The sequence below is a fragment of the Lolium rigidum genome, chromosome 7 (assembly GCF_022539505.1).
Source record: "Lolium rigidum isolate FL_2022 chromosome 7, APGP_CSIRO_Lrig_0.1, whole genome shotgun sequence".
NCBI lineage: Eukaryota > Viridiplantae > Streptophyta > Magnoliopsida > Poales > Poaceae > Lolium > Lolium rigidum.
The window spans coordinates 174842814-174860514 of NC_061514.1; the positions used below are offsets into that span (position 1 = coordinate 174842814).

The 17701-nt window shown below is 42.7% G+C and overlaps 1 protein-coding gene across 1 annotated transcript; it reads right to left on the reverse strand.

The window, feature by feature from the left end:
- Positions 1–957: 957 nt before the first annotated feature.
- On the reverse strand, positions 958–3442 carry LOC124672302 (cell wall protein RBR3-like). Its single transcript, XM_047208553.1, has 6 exons — positions 2974–3442; positions 2120–2317; positions 1417–2035; positions 1225–1319; positions 1076–1135; positions 958–980 (listed from the first exon to the last, which is right to left on the reverse strand). The coding sequence occupies exons 1-6, from the start codon at positions 3440–3442 to the stop codon at positions 958–960; spliced, it is 1464 nt and encodes a 487-aa protein (XP_047064509.1).
- Between the last annotated feature and the right edge of the window lie 14259 nt (positions 3443–17701).

The window sequence follows — 17701 nt, forward strand, 5'->3', positions numbered from 1 at the left end:
GGTACCACTCGTATTATTGCCTTCTTTTTTCCTATCACTTTTAAGTTTTAACAGATGACATTAGGTAGGATCTGTGAAGTACCACAACACCAATTCATTTTGGTGTACTTTATCCATACTTGTTTTTCTCCTCACCCATAGCCTTTTATTTAGGTACTGTTTTGTAGCTTCAGTTTGCCTGGTTGAATATTATCATCTGTTCTACTGAACTGAAAATCAGCAGTTTCTGTGAAAACGCTACTATAAATGCCAACACGATCATCATAGGGAATCGTACACATGGAAGTAGGGAGTGTAGTAACCATGGAGGCATGGAAAGTGAAACCTGGTCTACATAAGTAGGAGAGGACGTTATATAATACATGAGACTTACAGGAATCAGGAAAAGCAAGCAAATTCATCAAATCTTCAGTGTAATGGCATCAAACAAAATGGGTAAGGTGCATCTTCCCAAGTAGCAGCAGCCTGTGCGTTTTTTTTTTTTTGGACAGGGCCAGCCAAAACAAATACCTACAAATCTACGATTCTGCACGCTTTTATTGACCAGAGAGCATTACATAAATTATTTGCATATGACAGATACCCCTTGTGCTGATCAATAAGGATGTTTAGGCTCTAGCCCATTCAAGAAAAAAATTAATTTTCGGAGCACCAGAAGCTGAAGGTAAAGAATAAAAAATACGCCATAATTTTTTAATATAGCAAACTTCCAACAAATCCAATTAGTGTCTATGCTTAAACACTTAGCTATACATGAAGACAGTTAATACTAAATGTGAACAAGGAACAAAACAGCACAAGCTTGCCACCAGAAAGCCATGTGTACTTGTGATGCTGAAAGTATTTGGCATGGTGCAACTATCTGGCCATCTAGTCATCTAGACCATGTCAGTTAGTACTTAGTAGTCATATCCAGAGGACACATGCTCTTGGTGGTGCAGAGTTCTATTTGCTGAGCTAAGAAGTTGTGCGACCCTTCTCTGCAAGAAAATACAAAGAGCATATTAGTACATAGTTTTAAAATCTGCCAGACAAGTTTTGAAGCCAGATAGTCAATAGGCAAGTAGAAGCATACCTGGGCTAACAATCTTTATCCTCTTAGTAATAGCTCTGACAGAAGTAACAGATGTAGTTCCTGCATAAATAAGTAAGCATAAAGATTTGTTGCAAAAAAGCATAAATAACATCAAGACACTGCAGGATCTTATTAGAGCTTGATCTAACCTTGTGAATTGATGGCTTCAGATGTATCTACTTCCATTGGCTTCATTGGATCTGGGAAAACTGGATCTGCCACACTATTTGCAGTAGGCTGTAGTCTGTAATCATTCGATTTACACAACAGAACCATCTTAGCATTTGTAGTTTCACCAAGGACAGAACACAAAAGCAACCAATGAGAAAAATATAGCATACCTTTGAATTTCAGCATTTGTGGAAGGATTCCCACAATGGATGCCTTCATTCTCAAGATCAAAGTCTTGTAGAAGTTCAGAAATTGAGAAGTCGTTATTGAATATATCAAAGTTTGTGAAATCGATGTCAAAATCCACTTGGTTGTCTGCAGAGGTAGAGGTAGAGGCCTTCTCGCAAACATTTTCAGTTGAACCTGGCCTTGCATCTGAACTGTCAAAATCCAACCTCCCTTTCACATGTTCCCTTTTTGACCTCTGGGTGGTTGATTTTAAGGGGGAGCTAACATGGCAGCTCCTCTCAACAGAATAGTAGGTTCCACCTTTCATAGGACTGACGATTAGAGTCTTGGAAGAAACTATAGAATACTGAGAGGAAGCAATCTCCTGTTGTGTGGGAGCAGTTGCATCCAGAGATGGCGGCCTTAGGGTTTGATAAGAAGCAGACTCATCGCCCAAGGGATTGCTTTGTTGAGCTGTACAAGGAGAAGAACTGACTTGAGGCTGGACTGGTTTGAATAAGCTTTTTGCAACAGATGAGGCTTGGACTGGCAGTTGTGCAATCGCTGAATGTTCAGCTGAACTTGGCTGAGGAGCTGGCAGTAGAGAGGCTGCACTTTTACCTGGCATTAGAACATAGCAAGTCAATATAGTTGCAATGTTGCAGGAAACAATGGTCAAGGTATGTGCTAGTCTCAAACACGTACCTTTTGGGTTCAAGCTTGCAGGTGCGGCGCATATTTTCTTGGAGGCTGAAGTGGTTTTTGTAGACTTTGCAGGTGCCTTTCTCTTCTTTGAGCTGACCGCTGGGGTGGGCATATTGTTGGCATTTGATGAATTCTGAACGACAAGCGACGAGGATGACTGAGTGTAGTGTATCATAGGCGTAGCATATCCAGGAGGGCCTGCAAATAACAACAGATAAGGGATGGCGTTAATTTGATGATCGCACCAGAGAATAGAATGAAATCTGGATGACAGAAGCGTAGTCATGCATGTAACAGGACATGACAATACTAGAGTGGTGTGACCATGCACATGGCATTTGAAGGAGAAAGGCTACAAGTGTGAATTTTACATGGAAACTGTATCTTCATATTGGAAGGAATAGGTTGGCATCTGTACGCCAATGCACAGAGTCCAATTCTAGAAATAGTAACCTGCTAAGAAACCATCTATGACCCATGTAGAATGTAAGTAGTGTGCCTGTGCCCCCATATAACTAACAATGCAGTTCATAAACTATTAATATTAGGCAAGCAATTACATTGTACAACAGTCTATTTAGTCCTACAACCCATATAGAATGTCAGGCTTGCAAGTGAAAGGGCAGTGTCAACTCTAGCCTACAGATGCAATCAGGCATAAGCAGTTGGAATGTAGAAAATATTCTGCGTGGAAGCGCAATTGCAATTGAGGCACAGTAAATGAAATAATCGAACAGGCTAGAATGCATCCCCGCAAAATAAAAAACAGAGCAGAACGCATAAGGTCGAACAGGTGTGGTGCATCGAACAGAGTAAGAAGAAGCCGCAAAAAAAACAGAGTAAGAAGGAGGTACCTGTGTGTGGCGGAGGCATGGACACGTATGGGTGCGGGGGAGAAGAGGATGCGGTGGGGCAGACGAAGAAGGGCGGGACGAGCGGCGGCGAGGAGGGCTGCGCCTGCGCGGCGACAAGCGCGGTGGAGGAGGCGGAGCTGTAGTAGGCGGAGACGAGGGAGCTCATGCCCTGCATGGCGGAGTCGACGGCGAGGCGCGTCTCCTTGAGGGAGATGTAGTCGTGGAGGATGTCGGCGAGCGGGAGGAGGCCCTTGGGGGTGGCCATCTTGCTGTTGGTCTTGGCGAAGAGGTGCGCGGCGTCGGAGCGGAAGGCGGCGAGGGCGGCGGCGAAGCCGTTGTCAGCGAGGTAGCGCTCGACGAGGAAGGCGACCTGGATGGGGGTCACCTTCTTCTTGTCGGAGGCGGGGGCGGAGGCGGAGGCGGAGGCGAAGGCGGGGTTGGGTGGAGAGGTCGGCTTCGGCGGCGCCATGGCTAGAATCCTAGATCTCGATCTCTCCGACGATTCTTGCTGCGTGTGGGCGGTTTTTGTTGGAGGATTCGGGAGGGAAAAGGAAACGAATGAAGGAGGCGGGAGAGCGGGCGCGCGGGCAGCGAAATGAGCATCGAAAACGAATGGTGTTTCTTTCCTTTTTCTGGCGCCAACTTGACCACGAGGCTAGGGCGGGCTCTCGTTAGCTGGGCTGATAAATCGCCATTTCCTCTCCTGGGCTACAAAACTACGTTGGCTTGCTCATCTCTTCTTGATAGTAGGCTGGGCCGCTTTTCTCAGGTTCTCAGCCCTTACATGTAGAGCTTGTGCAGCAATATGCCGCTCCCACCCCTAAAAAAAAAAAGCAATGTCCCGCTCCCAGTTCTACCAAAAAAAAAAGGCTATTTGCCGCTCCTGTTATCCTCAAATAAACAACGGCTATATTTGCAGGTCCTATGTTGATATCATCATATGTTGTCGGTAAAAAAAAATGCTCCCCTAGGAGACACCAGGAGAAAAAAAAACTCTTGCGCCGTCACCAATCTACCCTCGTCGGTATCCGTCCCACCAGCCTAGGCCATAATGGTGGTGGGCCCAATGCCGAGGGGTAGTGGGTTGTCATTTACTGGCGGAGCGGCCGCTTGTGGGGCGTGGGTGGAGGATTGTGGTTCTAGGGCAGGGGCCTTGGTGCTTGTGGGTGGTAGGAGGTGAGTGTGTTATTGGCGGTTGTGTCACGGCGGTCAAGGTATTACGCACATACAAATCCTGTCGAGCAAATCTACCCTAGTTTGCATCTACATCTTCTCCAAGGCCGAAGATAGGCTTCATGATGAACATTGATTGGATCTCAGCGTGTGGATCGTTCATCTCAGCCCTGTCGGTTGCCTATGGCCTGCCCGCAATGCCTCCGATGGGTACCACCACCGGTGGAGCTTGGGCCAACTGCAAGGGGGGAAATGGGCTAAAATGGCCAATCTAAGCCTATATTTTCCAAATCTGGGGAGGTAAAATGACCAAATTACATGACCTTCCTTTGGAAAAGCCCATCGGCTGGGGGCCAACCCCCCCCCCCCCCCCCTCCCCGCACTTTTTTAAGTAAACCAAATATATTAAGCTACCAAACCGCATCATTAAAAAAACCTTCCAGTCCCCTTGGCACCTTGGTAAGTAAAAGAGTGCGTCTGAAACTTACTGCCTCAATTAAAGTACAGGTGCATCGTTTAGCAAGGAGTCTAGCATAAATCTAGGGGGTCATCGTTTAAATTACAATGATTGCCACCATAAAGCCCTCTGGCTTTGATGTAGCTACGCCGTTGGTTGCCACCATAAAGCCCCCAGTAGCTCGCGCTTCCCAAGATGTCAGTTCATATTGATCTTCCATGAAGCATGCCTTTAATGTGGAGCTTGGGTGAATTGGCGACTCGTAATCGCATGATTTCGGAACTTTGGGTGCATCAACATTAGCACTCCACCAACCCACATGATCAAGGTGATGATGCGGGAATCGAGGCTTTCATGTTGGAAGAGGATATAGTTCTGGAGGTACCATCCCACGTGCTCGTTCTAAGTCAAGATCGCCTATTTCAGGGTATTCTAGGAGAGGATGAGGTGAAGATAGTGCTTCACTGCTTGTTAAGCTTTTCCCTTGACAAATTCTTTGAGCTATATCACTCTTATACTCTCTATACAAATGTAGACGTGCTGAACATCGCAGCCTGTAGCGGGCGCAGTTTGGGATGTTGCATTGCCAAGGTTGTGTTTTGAATTTTTACTTATCTATATAAGATTAAGACATTGTCTAATTAAACCAAAAGTCCGAACTGATGGAAGAAGGTTATGTTGTACAATTATATTCAACACTCTCCCTCGCATCTAAGTTATTTTTGTGCATAGAGCATCTCTAAGCCAAGCCTAATAATTTAGAGGAGAAACAGATCCGTAAAGTGGATTCTTATATTTTTTTATCCTCTAAACTTTGGCCGCCGCATTCGATCCCCAAAACTTTAGACTAATTTTTTGTCATTATTTTTTCAAATCTCAACACCACATGGCACATATCCATAATACAAACATGCTTAAATATAATCCAAAAATACATGAAATCGAGCAAGTTAGCTCCAAAAGTGAGGCCTTCACCATCTCGGCCACCTCTTCCACCATCTCGGCTACCTCAAAGAGCACCTTGGCCACCACTACTCTCTCGGCCCAAAATCCTCGCAAGAGCAATCTCCCAATATGCCCTAGCTTTGTCATCCAATGTGCTTGGTTCATGAACATGATGTTGCGGTCGGCATCCTCCCTCTCCTTGGCCAACTTCTCCCTCTCAAGTGTTAGCCATTCCTCTTCTATCTTCTTCCCCTTCATCATCCTTTCTTCTTCAAGTGCAATCCTTCGCTCCTCCACCGCCAACTTGGAACGCCACTTCTCCTCCTCCAACATTTTGAGCTCATTCCACCTAGCGTGCTTGTCCTCTTTGCGTTCGGTCGCCAATGCTTTCTTTGTCTCAATGATGGCATTGAACTCTTCCTTGTAGGCGCCGTCACCTCCCCGCTTCTTCTTCTTATTATTCTTCTTCTTCTTCTCTTTTGCTATCTTGACGCCCTCCAGCCTCTTGTTGAGGTCTTCCTCTTTAAGACCGGCCTCCTCCCTTTGGCTAAGCCTAGCCCTCTTTGGTATGGTCTCATAGTTCCTTCGAATCCACTTCTCATTGGTGGCAAGCTCTTTGTAGCAATTGTCGTGGATGTGACCACGACAGGTGCTACAGGGTGCATCACTTCGTTGATGCATGCAAGGCAAGGGTGGCGTAGCCATCTATGGGACGAGATGCACAAGACACGGGTTTTACCCAGGTTCAGTCCCTCCAGAGGAGCAAACGGCCTACGTCCTGCTACATTGTATTGCTTGGTATAGATTAGAATTTGGGTGATGAGTGATCCATCCAAAACGTATCTACTTTCCCGAACACTTTTGTTGTTGTTTTCCCTCTAATTTGTGTGTTTTGAATACAACTAACACGGACTAATGTTGTTTTCAGCATAATTGCTCTGGTGTCTCGTTTTTGTGCAGAAATCCAACTTTTGGGAAAACCCCCGGAAATTATCGCAAAGTCCCTATTTTACCCGAAGACTCACGGAGCTAGAAGACGAGACGAAGAAGAGCCACGGGGGCCCACACCATGCCTAGGCGCGGGCCACCCCCTAGCCACGCCTAGGGGTGGTGTAGTTGCCTCACGCACCTCCTCGACCCCTCCTCCTGGCTATATAAGCCTCTGACCTAAAAACAGAGGGAGGTTCGGCGTTTTTCCAGAAAGAATTCCGCTGCTCCGCCGCCAGCGAAACCCCCGATTCGGGAACCAGAAACTTCGTTCTCGCACCCTGTCGGGACAGGGAATCGGAGGAGATCATCGCCATCATCATCACCAACGCCTCTCCATCAACCATCCATGATTCCCCCATCCATGTGTGAGTAATTCCCCCGTTGTAGGCTGAAGGGGATGGTAGGGATTGGATGAGATCATTCATGTAATAGCTATAAAATTGTTAGGGGCATGGTGCCTAGTATCCGTTACTAGTACTTTTAACATTGTTGCAACTTGTTGTGCTTAATTCTTGTCACTTTGGGCCCAAGTGCCATGATACCAGATCTGAACATGTTATTGATTCATGAGGATAATTATTGTTTTTTATCTTACCTGCAAGTTGTGTACACATATCGTTGTCCGGAACCCGAGGCCCCAAAGTGATAGCAATTGGGATAACCGGATGGGATGGTTGTGATGTGAGGATCACGTGTGTTCACGGAGTGTTAATGCTTTGCTCCGGTGCTCTATTAAAAGGAGTACCTTAATTATCAGTAGATTCCCTTGAGGCCCCGCTGCAAACGGGTTGGTAGGACAAAATATGGTGTGCAAGTTTCTCCTTGCGAGCACGTACGACTAAATAGGAACACACGCCTATGGTTACTTATTACTTGGATGCTTTTATCATTGTTACCTGCAAATGCCCATGTGTTGCTTATTGTATGAATTATCTTATCCATGCAGCGCCCGTTCATCCATCTCTATGTCTACAGTATTTTAATCCTGTTGTCTATTGCAATCAATGTTGCTGCTATTTTTATTTCATTACTGTTATTACTTCACTACTGCTACTCCGATAAAAAAATTACTACACTGTTGCGAACATGTCTATTTCCAGGTGCAGCTGAACTGACAACTCATATGTTAAGGTTTATAAATATTCTTTGGCTCCCCTTGTGTCGAATCAATAAAATTAGGTTTTACTTCACTCGAAGACTGTTGCGATCCCCTATACTTGTGGGTCATCAAGACTATTTTCTGGCACTGTTGCCGGGGAGCATAGCTTTATTTATAAGCCCACTTGAAAGTGATATTGTTCGTTGCAATTTATTTATTATGGGGAAAGCTCGTGAAGGGAAACTCCCTATATTGCCATCCACTACAAGAAGAGGTACAACTTTGAACACCTTTGTTGCTCTTGATTGGCCATCTGTTATGAGTAAGCTTCTTACTCCACCACATACACGTGCTACACATACTGCTACTTCTGCTGAATCTGAAAATGCTTCTGATAATTTTGATGATGCTTCTACCGTGCTTGGTGAGAGTGGTTCATTAGGTCCTTTCCTAGATACTACAATTGCTAGAGCTAAAAAAATTGAAAACACTGAAATTCCTAATGAAAATACTATTACACTTGTTAGTTCACCTGAGTCTAGAGAGTGTCCTAGTGATGATCTTGATGAAACTTATATTGAACTTGATGATGACTTCATTGAAGAATGTCATGCTACTAGAGGTGAAAGTGCTATTCAAAGTCTTCTTGCAAGACGAGCTATTAGATAGAAACTGTCTCTTGATGCTAAGTTTGTCACATCTCCCATAAACATTAGAGATAAGGATTATGATTTCTTTATGGATTTATCTTATATATCTATTGTTGAGAAGGAACCTTTTTGTGGTACTGAAAATGAAAGTGCTATGGTACATATGAATGAGCTCTCTGCTTTGAGCAACTTATTCTCTGATGATATTAAGAAATGCACTTACTTTGCCACTAAAATTTTCCCTTTCTCTTTGAAAGGTGCAGCTAAACTTGGTATGACAATATGTCTCCTGGATCTATTGATAGTCCTATTGGTTTGGTTAATGCTTTCTTTCATAAATATTTCCCTGCTAGTGCTCAACATGTTGCTTTGCAGAAAATCTTTGACTTTGTGCAGGTAGACGGAGAAAAATTGCCTGAATCTTGGGCAAGGTTTTGTTCTTTAATTAGAGCACTACCTAGACATCCATTAGCTAAAAATGAAATCCTTGATATATTCTATAATGGACTAACTTTTGAATCTAGGATATATATGGATAGTTGTGCTGGTTGTGTTTTCAGGAAAAGAACTCCTGCTGAAGCTGAGGAATTATTGGCCAAAATAAGCCAAAACTATGATGAATGGACTATACCTGAGCCAACACCAACACCAAAGAAAAGGGGAATGATTGAATTAAATGATGAAGTGATGAGGGAAGCCAACAATCTCTTAAGGAGAAGGGTATTAAATCTGAAGATGTGAAGAATCTACCACCTATAGAAAAATTATGTAAGTATTCCTCATCCATCCACTATTGAGGTACACTCTCTCCAACATTTTGATAATATAGATATTCCCTACTCCAAAACTCCTGATCGATGCTCAGATGAATTTGATAATTATATGGTTAAGCAAGATATCTTTAATATGAGAGTGCAAAATCATCTAATGGAAAATTCTAGAGCTATTAATAATTTGCATGATATTGTGGAAAGAACCTCTAATGATGTTAGAATGCTTATTAAACATTTCATATGGTTCAAACTCAAATTGATCAGCTCACTAAAGTGCAAAAAAAATTGCTAGTTAATGCTTCTAGGACAAACATGCTTATGAAATCAGCACTAGAAGTGGTGTTTCTACTCAGGATCCTTTATAACCTGTGGGACATCCAAAAATAATTGAACAAGATTCTCTACGAGCTAATGATATTAGGACACAGTCTAAGAAAAAGAAGAAGAAACATAAAACGGTTGTAGAATCTTCTGAACCTGCTAGAGATCCTAATAGTATATCTATCTCAGATGCTAAAACTGAAAGTGGTAATGATAAAAATGATGCTTATGATAAACAAGAAATTGAAGAGGATTCTAAAAGGCATACTAAGAATACAAAGTACACCAAGGAAGATTTCATTGCTCATAAACATGGTAGTGAGAGAGAACCATGGGTGCAAAAACCAATGTCTTTTCCTGATAAGAAACACAAATACAAGGGATAAGAACACTATAACAAGTTCTGTGAATGGATGAAACCTTTGTTTTTGCAAATTCCTTTGACTGATGCTATTAAATTGCCTCCTTATTCACGATATATGAAAGATATTGTCTCTAATAAAATGAAGATTCCTAATGAGGAAATCTCCACTGTGCTTGCTAATTATTCTTTTAAGGGAAAGGTTCCATAGAAGCTTGGAGATCCGGGTATACCCACTATTCCATGCTCCATCAAAAATAATTATGTTAGAACTGCTTTGTGTGACTTGGGAGCAGGAGTTAGTGTTATGCCTTTTTCTCGCTATAGGAGACTTGACCTGGAAAATTAATACCAACTGATATATCCTTGCAAATGGATGATAAGTCTACTACTATTCATGTTGGTATATATGAGGATGTTCCTGTTCAAGTGGCTAATAATTGTATGATATTAACTGACTTTGTTGTGTTGGAAATGCCTGAAGATGATAATATGTCTATTATTCTCGGGAGACTTTTTCTTAAGATTGCAGGGGTTGTTATTGATTGTAACCAAGGGAAAGTAGCTTTTAATGTTAATGACAAGGAGCACACAGTTTATTTTCCCAAGAAGATTGATAGGAATTATGGTCTAAATTCAATTAATATTGAGATCATCCAAATTGGGAAATTCCATTTGCCTATGCCAATGCCAAAGAAAGAATATGATATTGTCATGATTGGGACTATGTCTATCAAGATTAAGGTAACATAATCATTTAGTGAAATGCAAAGTTTTGTTTCATATAAAATTGTTTTGGTAACAAGACTTGATCAACCTTGTTAACAAAGTGATTTTGAATGAATGAAAACTATGTTTTCACCTATCTTCCACTAATTAATTGCATATTAGAGTGTTTTAGAACTTCTGTAGATTTGGTTTTGAGTTTGTTTTCCATCATTCCATAATTTTTTCCTGTGTTAGAATCATTTATCAAATTCTGAAAATTTCCCGAAAATAAAGTTTCTCGAAAAATTCTAAAAAAGCTTTTACAAAACTTTTACGCGTAAAAAGGGGCAGACAGGCACCTGGGGCAACCCAGAGGGACCCACCAGGCCACCACACCATGTGGAGGCGCGGGGCACCCCCCGGCGGCGCCCAAGCCTGGTGTGGGCCCCTTGGCCCTCCACTTACTCCTCCACCTGCCATTCCACTCTTTCTCCCGAGAAAACACACCATCATTTCTCAAACTCGTGTTCTTGCTGTTCTTGTTCGCGATTTTCGATCTCCTTGCTCAGCCCATCTTTTCTGCTGAGATCTGGAGCATTTGTTCTCCGGTATATGACTCATCCGATTATCCAAGTAGAATTTTGTTTAGTGGGGTATTTCTTGAGTATTTTGTTGTTTTAGGTGAGAGGATAAGTGAGTTTGCATGCTTGTTTTATGCTTAGGTAAAGTTGTTTTGACGCATGTTTAGTCCTCTTGCAAGTCACTATAGTGTTCTCCTTCATTTGTTTGTCTCAAAATCATTTTTATGAGATTTGCTACAATTTCAGAAAAGAAGGATGGATAATCATACCTATGGAGAAATCTTTGAGAAAGAAGCACCAAGGTCAACAAGACCTTAAAGATCGATTACTCGATTTAGGCCGTCCTACAATGAAGATCTTATTACACCAAGCATTGGTGATAGGGATGATGGAGATGGACATCCATCCACTTTCCCTTGTACTAACTTTATGAGAGATGCATGAATCTATGAGGACTTCTTGCTTCTTGTTAGCAGAGTTGGTTTGACTACATACATGAATGATGAGGACCAATATGATATGCTCACTAAGACTTTTGTTGAGAGTTTTACCGTTAATAACTCCGCCTTTAAGCCATCTATTGCATTTAGAATCTATGATAGGCCTTTTACTATGACTTTGTCAAGATTTTGTGGTATCATAGGTATTGATATGTTTGGGACAGTGAAGAATATTAAAGATCGACCCACTGATTTGCTGGAGCTTTACCGAGAGGTGACAAATGATGATGATCGCATAGTCTAGCTTGGCAAGATAAGGAACATTCAACTCCCAGCCATTCGATACTTTTCTTATTATCTTGCCACTAGTATTCTTGGTAGGGAAAACACTAGTAATATTTCTTATCATCATTTGACTTTTCTAGCTATTGCGCTCAATAATAGTACTAAAAGTACAACCTTGGTGCTCTCATTGCTCGTTGCTTAGCTGCTAGAGGACCCATCTATGGAGGAATTATTTCTGCACATATTATAGCTGCTTTGAGTCTTCCTGTTGATCCCAATGATGTATTGTTAGCACCACAGAGACTTGATCTTGCTGCTATGAAAGTCCATCAGTTTGTTACTGCTAACTCCGGTGCAGGAAGTCTAGTCTATAGACTGTTATTTACTGATGGAGATGAAAGGGAAGTTCCCCTGCCGCGGCCTAGTTTGTTCAGTATTTGCAGGAAGCCGTGGTCGCGCTCAAAGGAGGAGTTGGATGACCAGCTGGGTCTGCTTGGGTTCCATGGGCAGCATGACCCCCAACACCAGGAGGAGGAGCTGAGGCGCCCTCTGATGACTACATCGTGCATTACACCGGGGCGTCTTCGAGTTCATATCAGGGCGAAGGTGTTTCTTTGTCGTATTTTGGAGGCGCCACTTCTTGGCCCTCCGGGGATTGATCTCCACTTAGGCCAAAAGCCTAAACTTGGGGGGAGGTACACCGACATATCACTCATTGATACATCATATTCCGTTGAAACTTTGTATATCCATGTTTCGCTTTATTTCTTTGTTATTTGTTGTTCTTGTTTTGTTTCTACTTTCCAAAACACAGAAAGACCAAAAATATTTTTGTTGTTTCTCTTCATTTGCTTATTTAGTTTCTAAGTTTTAGTTTGTTTTGTTTTCTAGTTACAATTTGTTATTCAAAAATCCAAAAAGATTTTGCTTTGTTTGGTGTTTCAAAATCGAAAATCCAAAAATATTTGTTGTTCTTCTTCGGTTTTGTAAAGCTTGCTGCGGAGTTCAACATTCTTCCGTGACTTCATTGGAGCTTGGTTATGATTTCATATTATTCAAGCCACGCAAGTGAAAGGCAATAATGACGATCTATGACAATTCGAGATGTGGTGAGAGGCTGGTATGAACACTATTTGTTTTCATTTTTGTACATATACTCATCTATGTGGACATGCTTAGTTTGTTCGTGTAAGGTGCATGCTATTTAATGATGCTTAGTAGTTTTTGGTATCTTATGATTAGTTCCAATTTACTAATAATAGGTAATATGGCATATAGATATTTGCTTGCATTGCTCTATTCATAAAACGGTATGACATTGTGGTATCCCCCTCTGAATGTTTCATTTGAATCGACTTGGCACATGCACACGCATACATAAGACTAAACAAAAGTCAATTAAGCCTTGATGATTTATTTTGCCTCAGAGTTCCTGTGTTGCTTTTATGCTTCTGTTAATTTTGTTCTGTCGCAAGCATGATTATGACAATTACTGCTTTCTTGATTGTCGCTTCCCAGTCTATTGCTAGCCTTCACTTGTACTGAGTATGATCTCTACTCATGCATCCAAGTTCCAAAAAACTAAAGTTAGCCAATTGTGTCCACCATACCTACCTATATGTGGTATTTCACCGCCACTCCAAAGTAAATTGCTTATGTGCTACCTTTAAAACCTTCAAAAACTATTACCTATTTTGTGTTCCTATTTTATCTCATGAGGAAGTATTGAATGCTTTATTGTCTTTTCATGACCTCACACCTTGACTAGCATGAATAATGTGCTAGTCCTTAATATTGCAGAAAGATCAAGGCAACCGGGTGCCCAACCCACAAAAAATATAAAATAAACAAACAAACAAATAAAGCTCCACACACTATGTACTGGAGAGATCCTAAATAATGGTGTGCAAAAGGAGAACTATATGGGAGCCGCTCTTGAAGTCACTATATGAAAAGATGATAAACCATTTGATACCAGTCGTTGACATAGACATACATACCTCTCAAAATACATTTTCAACACCTTTGTTTTATTCAAAATAAAAAGCTCTAGCACATGAGTAATCTTTGCTTCCCTCTGCAAAGGGCCAATCTTTTACTTTTTATGTTGAGTCACCATACTTTATTTGAGCACCTTCTCGAAAGCATAGCTGTCATTCTTAGTGTAATATGCTTGTCCCATGATACAATTAATTGTGGTATAACTGCGATGCTTGTATCTTTCGATATTTCCACTTCTAGTCTTCTCTTGAACTTCAGAGGTGCCTTGGAATTTATGTTTTGCTCCACAAATAAGGGCAAGAAAGATACCACTTTATCATATCATATTATGAGCATTGCAATCCTGCTGATACTTATGTTTCATGTTGCTTATTATTGTGTTGGTATGTTTTCATAGCTTGCATGACTATTGAGTAGCCTTAGTTGCATACTTCTTATTATGAATTGCCTAAGTACTTGATCATATAGTGAGGATTTATACATCATATGAAGCAAATGGATTCGTGAAAGTTTCTTTTATCGCACTCAGTTGTCACTGAATTGCTTGAGGACAAGAAATAAGCTAAGCTTGGGGGGAGTTGATACGTCCAAAACGTATCTACTTTCCTGGACACTTCTGCTGTTGTTTTCCCTTTAATTTGTGTTTTTTTAATACAACTAACACGGACTAACGTTGTTTTCAGCAGAATTGCTTTGGTGTCTCATTTTTGTGTAGAAATCCAACTTTTAGGAAAATCTCCGGAAATTATCGCAAAGTCCGTATTTTACCCGAAGACTCACGGAGCGAGAAGACGAGACGGAGAAGAGACACGAGGGACCCACACCATGCCTAGGCGCAGGGCACCCCCTGGCCGCACCTAGGGGTGGTGTGGCCGCCTCGGGCACCTCCTCGACCCCTCCTCCTGGCTATATAAGCCTCTTACCAAAAAAACAGAGGGATGTTCGACATTTTTCCAGAAACAGTTGCGTTGCTCCACCGCCATAGAAAACCCCAATTCGGGAACCAGAAACTCCGTTCTGGCACCCTGCCGGGACGGGGAATCGGAGGGCATCATCGCCATCATCATCACCGATGCCTCTCCATCAACCATCCATGATTCCCCCATCCATGTGTAAGTAATTCCCCCGCTGCAGGCTGAATTGGGTGGTAGAGATTGGATGAGATCATTCATGTAATAGCTATAAGATTGTTAGGGGCATGGTGCCTAGTATCCGTTACTAGTACTTTTAACATTGTTGCAACTTGTTGTGCTTAATTCTTGTCACTTTGGACCCGAGTGCCATGATCTGAGATCTGAACATGTTATTGATTCATGAGGATAATTATTGTTTTTTATCTTACCTGCAAGTTGTGTACACATATCGTTGTCCGGAACCCGAGGCCCCAAAGTGACAGCAATTGGAATAACCGGATGGGATGGCTATGATGTGAGGATCACGTGTGTTCACAGAGTGTTAATGCTTTGTTCTGGTGCTCTATTAAAAGGAGTACCTTAATTACCATTAGATTCCCTTGAGGCCCCGCTGCAAACGGGCTGGTAGGACAAAAGATGTTGTGCAATTTTATCCTTGCGAGCACGTACGGCTAAATAGGAACACACGACTATGGTTACTTAGTACTTGGATGCTTTTATCATTGTTTTGTGCAAATGCCCATGTCTTGCTTATTATATGAATTATTTTATCCATGCAGCGCTCGTCCATCCATCCCTGTGCATACAGTATTTTAATCCCCTTGTGTCGAATCAATAAATTTGGGTTTTACTTCCCTCGAAGACTGTTGCGATCCCCTATACTTGTGGGTCATCACTGAGCTAGTCGGCGCCAGCGACTGGGAGCAAGGTGTTACAAATGGCGGGAGATTGGATCCCTTCTAGGGTTGGCCCAGAGGTTCATATAGGCACCCCAGGTCTAGGGTTTGCTTTGAGAATTGTTCATATACATACAACTGATACATATATACTTTGAAAACACATTTAACTATGTTCACATCACAATTATAACATTATCAATATCAATAGAGAATGAGACCAATTCATCATATAGAGAACTGTTAAGTTACATATATTTGAAAATATGACCACGAAAACGAAAAGCTTACAACCCGAGGCTTGTGCGAAATGGCAAGGTGAATCTACTAAAAGCAAATTCCATATGTTCGACTGTGTGCAATTTATTTGACGAAATTCGTTAACCAAAGGTCTAAACATGAGCATAAATTTTAGGGTTTACAGTTAGTGAAAGTCAGAACCAATTCTTAGAATGTAATCATATTATCGACGGGCATATGTTTCATGTAGAGTTTATTTTAAATCAAATTATGGTTGTTTTGATTAGAAGTGAGTAGGTGAATAAGATTAAGGAATAGTATGAGCGAAGTAACCTTTTTTTAACATAAGGCCTTAGCCCATCTTTAAATTAATAAATCCATGAACGGCACAATTTTACATGAGAGAACAGCTTACAAGACACCAACACACACAAGCACACACCGAAAACATGACACATAGCTTGATCGTCGGAGTCCTCAGCGACCAAGGCAAAGCCCTACACTTGAAACGGCGACAGTTGACAATCAAAGGGGGCTCGTCATCGAGGAGCAACCATCACGCGCGTACATAAAATGGCCAAAGGCCATGGCCGTCTTCTAAGCCGAAGGAAGCCCCTGCTCCCTCACCCTAGATGGAAGGGCGTCGTACCGTCGGCCGGAGTCGCTCACCCTAGATCTCGAACGGATGACAGGGACACTGAGACCAACGAGCAGAGGCCAGGACTGGCCACCAATAACAGCCAATAACACCACAAGACCAACTCCACCGCCGGACAAGAGAACTCGCCCGGCCTGACGTAAGCTGAAGGTGCCACGAAGGAACAACAACTCAAAGAAAAGGCACCCTCGCCGGAGAACCAAAGAATAACACTGCAGAGGAAACCCACCACTGCCTCCAACCGAGATGGACCAAAATAACACTGCCCATTTGAAAGAGCAAGGTCTATATCCCGTGTTTTGTGTGTTTGATGACAACACTTGAATGAATTTAACCGTGCACAAAGATTTTCTTTGATAGATTTTCAAGTGCATGGTGCCCTCGATGAACACGTCATGATCGGAAGACTGAAGCGTAGCTTATAGGTTTTCTGGTTTTGTGTGTGTGTCGCGAGGTGACATTGTTGGAGAGGAAAAGAGGAAAAAGCAGTTTCTGTCTGACCGGTACTACCGGTACCAGGAGCGGTAGTACCGCTACCCTACTGGTACCGCTCTGCAGTACCGCTCTGGAAGATTGCACTGAAAAGTCCCACAGTGAGCCTTACGGTACCTCTACGGTACCTTGAGCGGTAGTACCGCCTCGGTACCGTAACGCAAGTTACGGCACCACCGTTGTGGTACCGCTTAGGTACCGCGCGAGGTCCAGGGACTCGCAGAGGTCATTGCGGTACCTCAGCGGTACCGCAAGCGGTACTACCGCTGTGAAGTCCACGTGGCTAAATCTGTGGGGGATTTCGAGTCCAAAGCAGTACTACCGCTTGCCAAAGCGGTAGTACCGGTCGTGCGGGAACTGCACATAACGGCTGGATTGGGGCCCTATAAAAAGGCCCCTTCTTCCCCAGCCCGATTTTAGCTCTTCTCTCTCTCTCCTCCATTGTTGCTGAGCTCAAACCTTGAGGATCTCCCCACCTACCCAATCAATCTTGCCCAATTTTGGAGGAGTGGTGGAGGAGGCCCCGATCTATAGTTCTACCAAGAGAGAATTCACCAATACTTGCTAGTCCTTAGTGGATCTTGGTGTTAGGGTTCCTATGGTGGGATCTTGGAGGAAGTGCTCCTATGGAGGCTAGCTTGGAGTTGTGCTAGCCCCATAGGGTGTTGGGAGCCTCCTAGTGTTGTGGAGCTCGCCCCAACCTTGTGAAGGAACCACCGCCTCGACCGGTGCCTTAGTGGAGAA

What these genes read in the sequence shown, in the direction of transcription:
- LOC124672302 (XM_047208553.1), bottom strand. Translation starts at nt 3,442, where the DNA reads ATGGCGCCGCCGAAGCCGACCTCTCCACCCAACCCCGCCTTCGCCTCC. An exon ending in TGAAGCCATCAATTCACAAG is followed by an intron (nt 1,136 to 1,224) that starts GTTAGATCAAGC and finishes TTATTTATGCAG; the next exon opens with GAACTACATCTGTTACTTCT. An exon ending in GATAAAGATTGTTAGCCCAG is followed by an intron (nt 981 to 1,075) that starts GTATGCTTCTAC and finishes ATTTTCTTGCAG; the next exon opens with AGAAGGGTCGCACAACTTCT.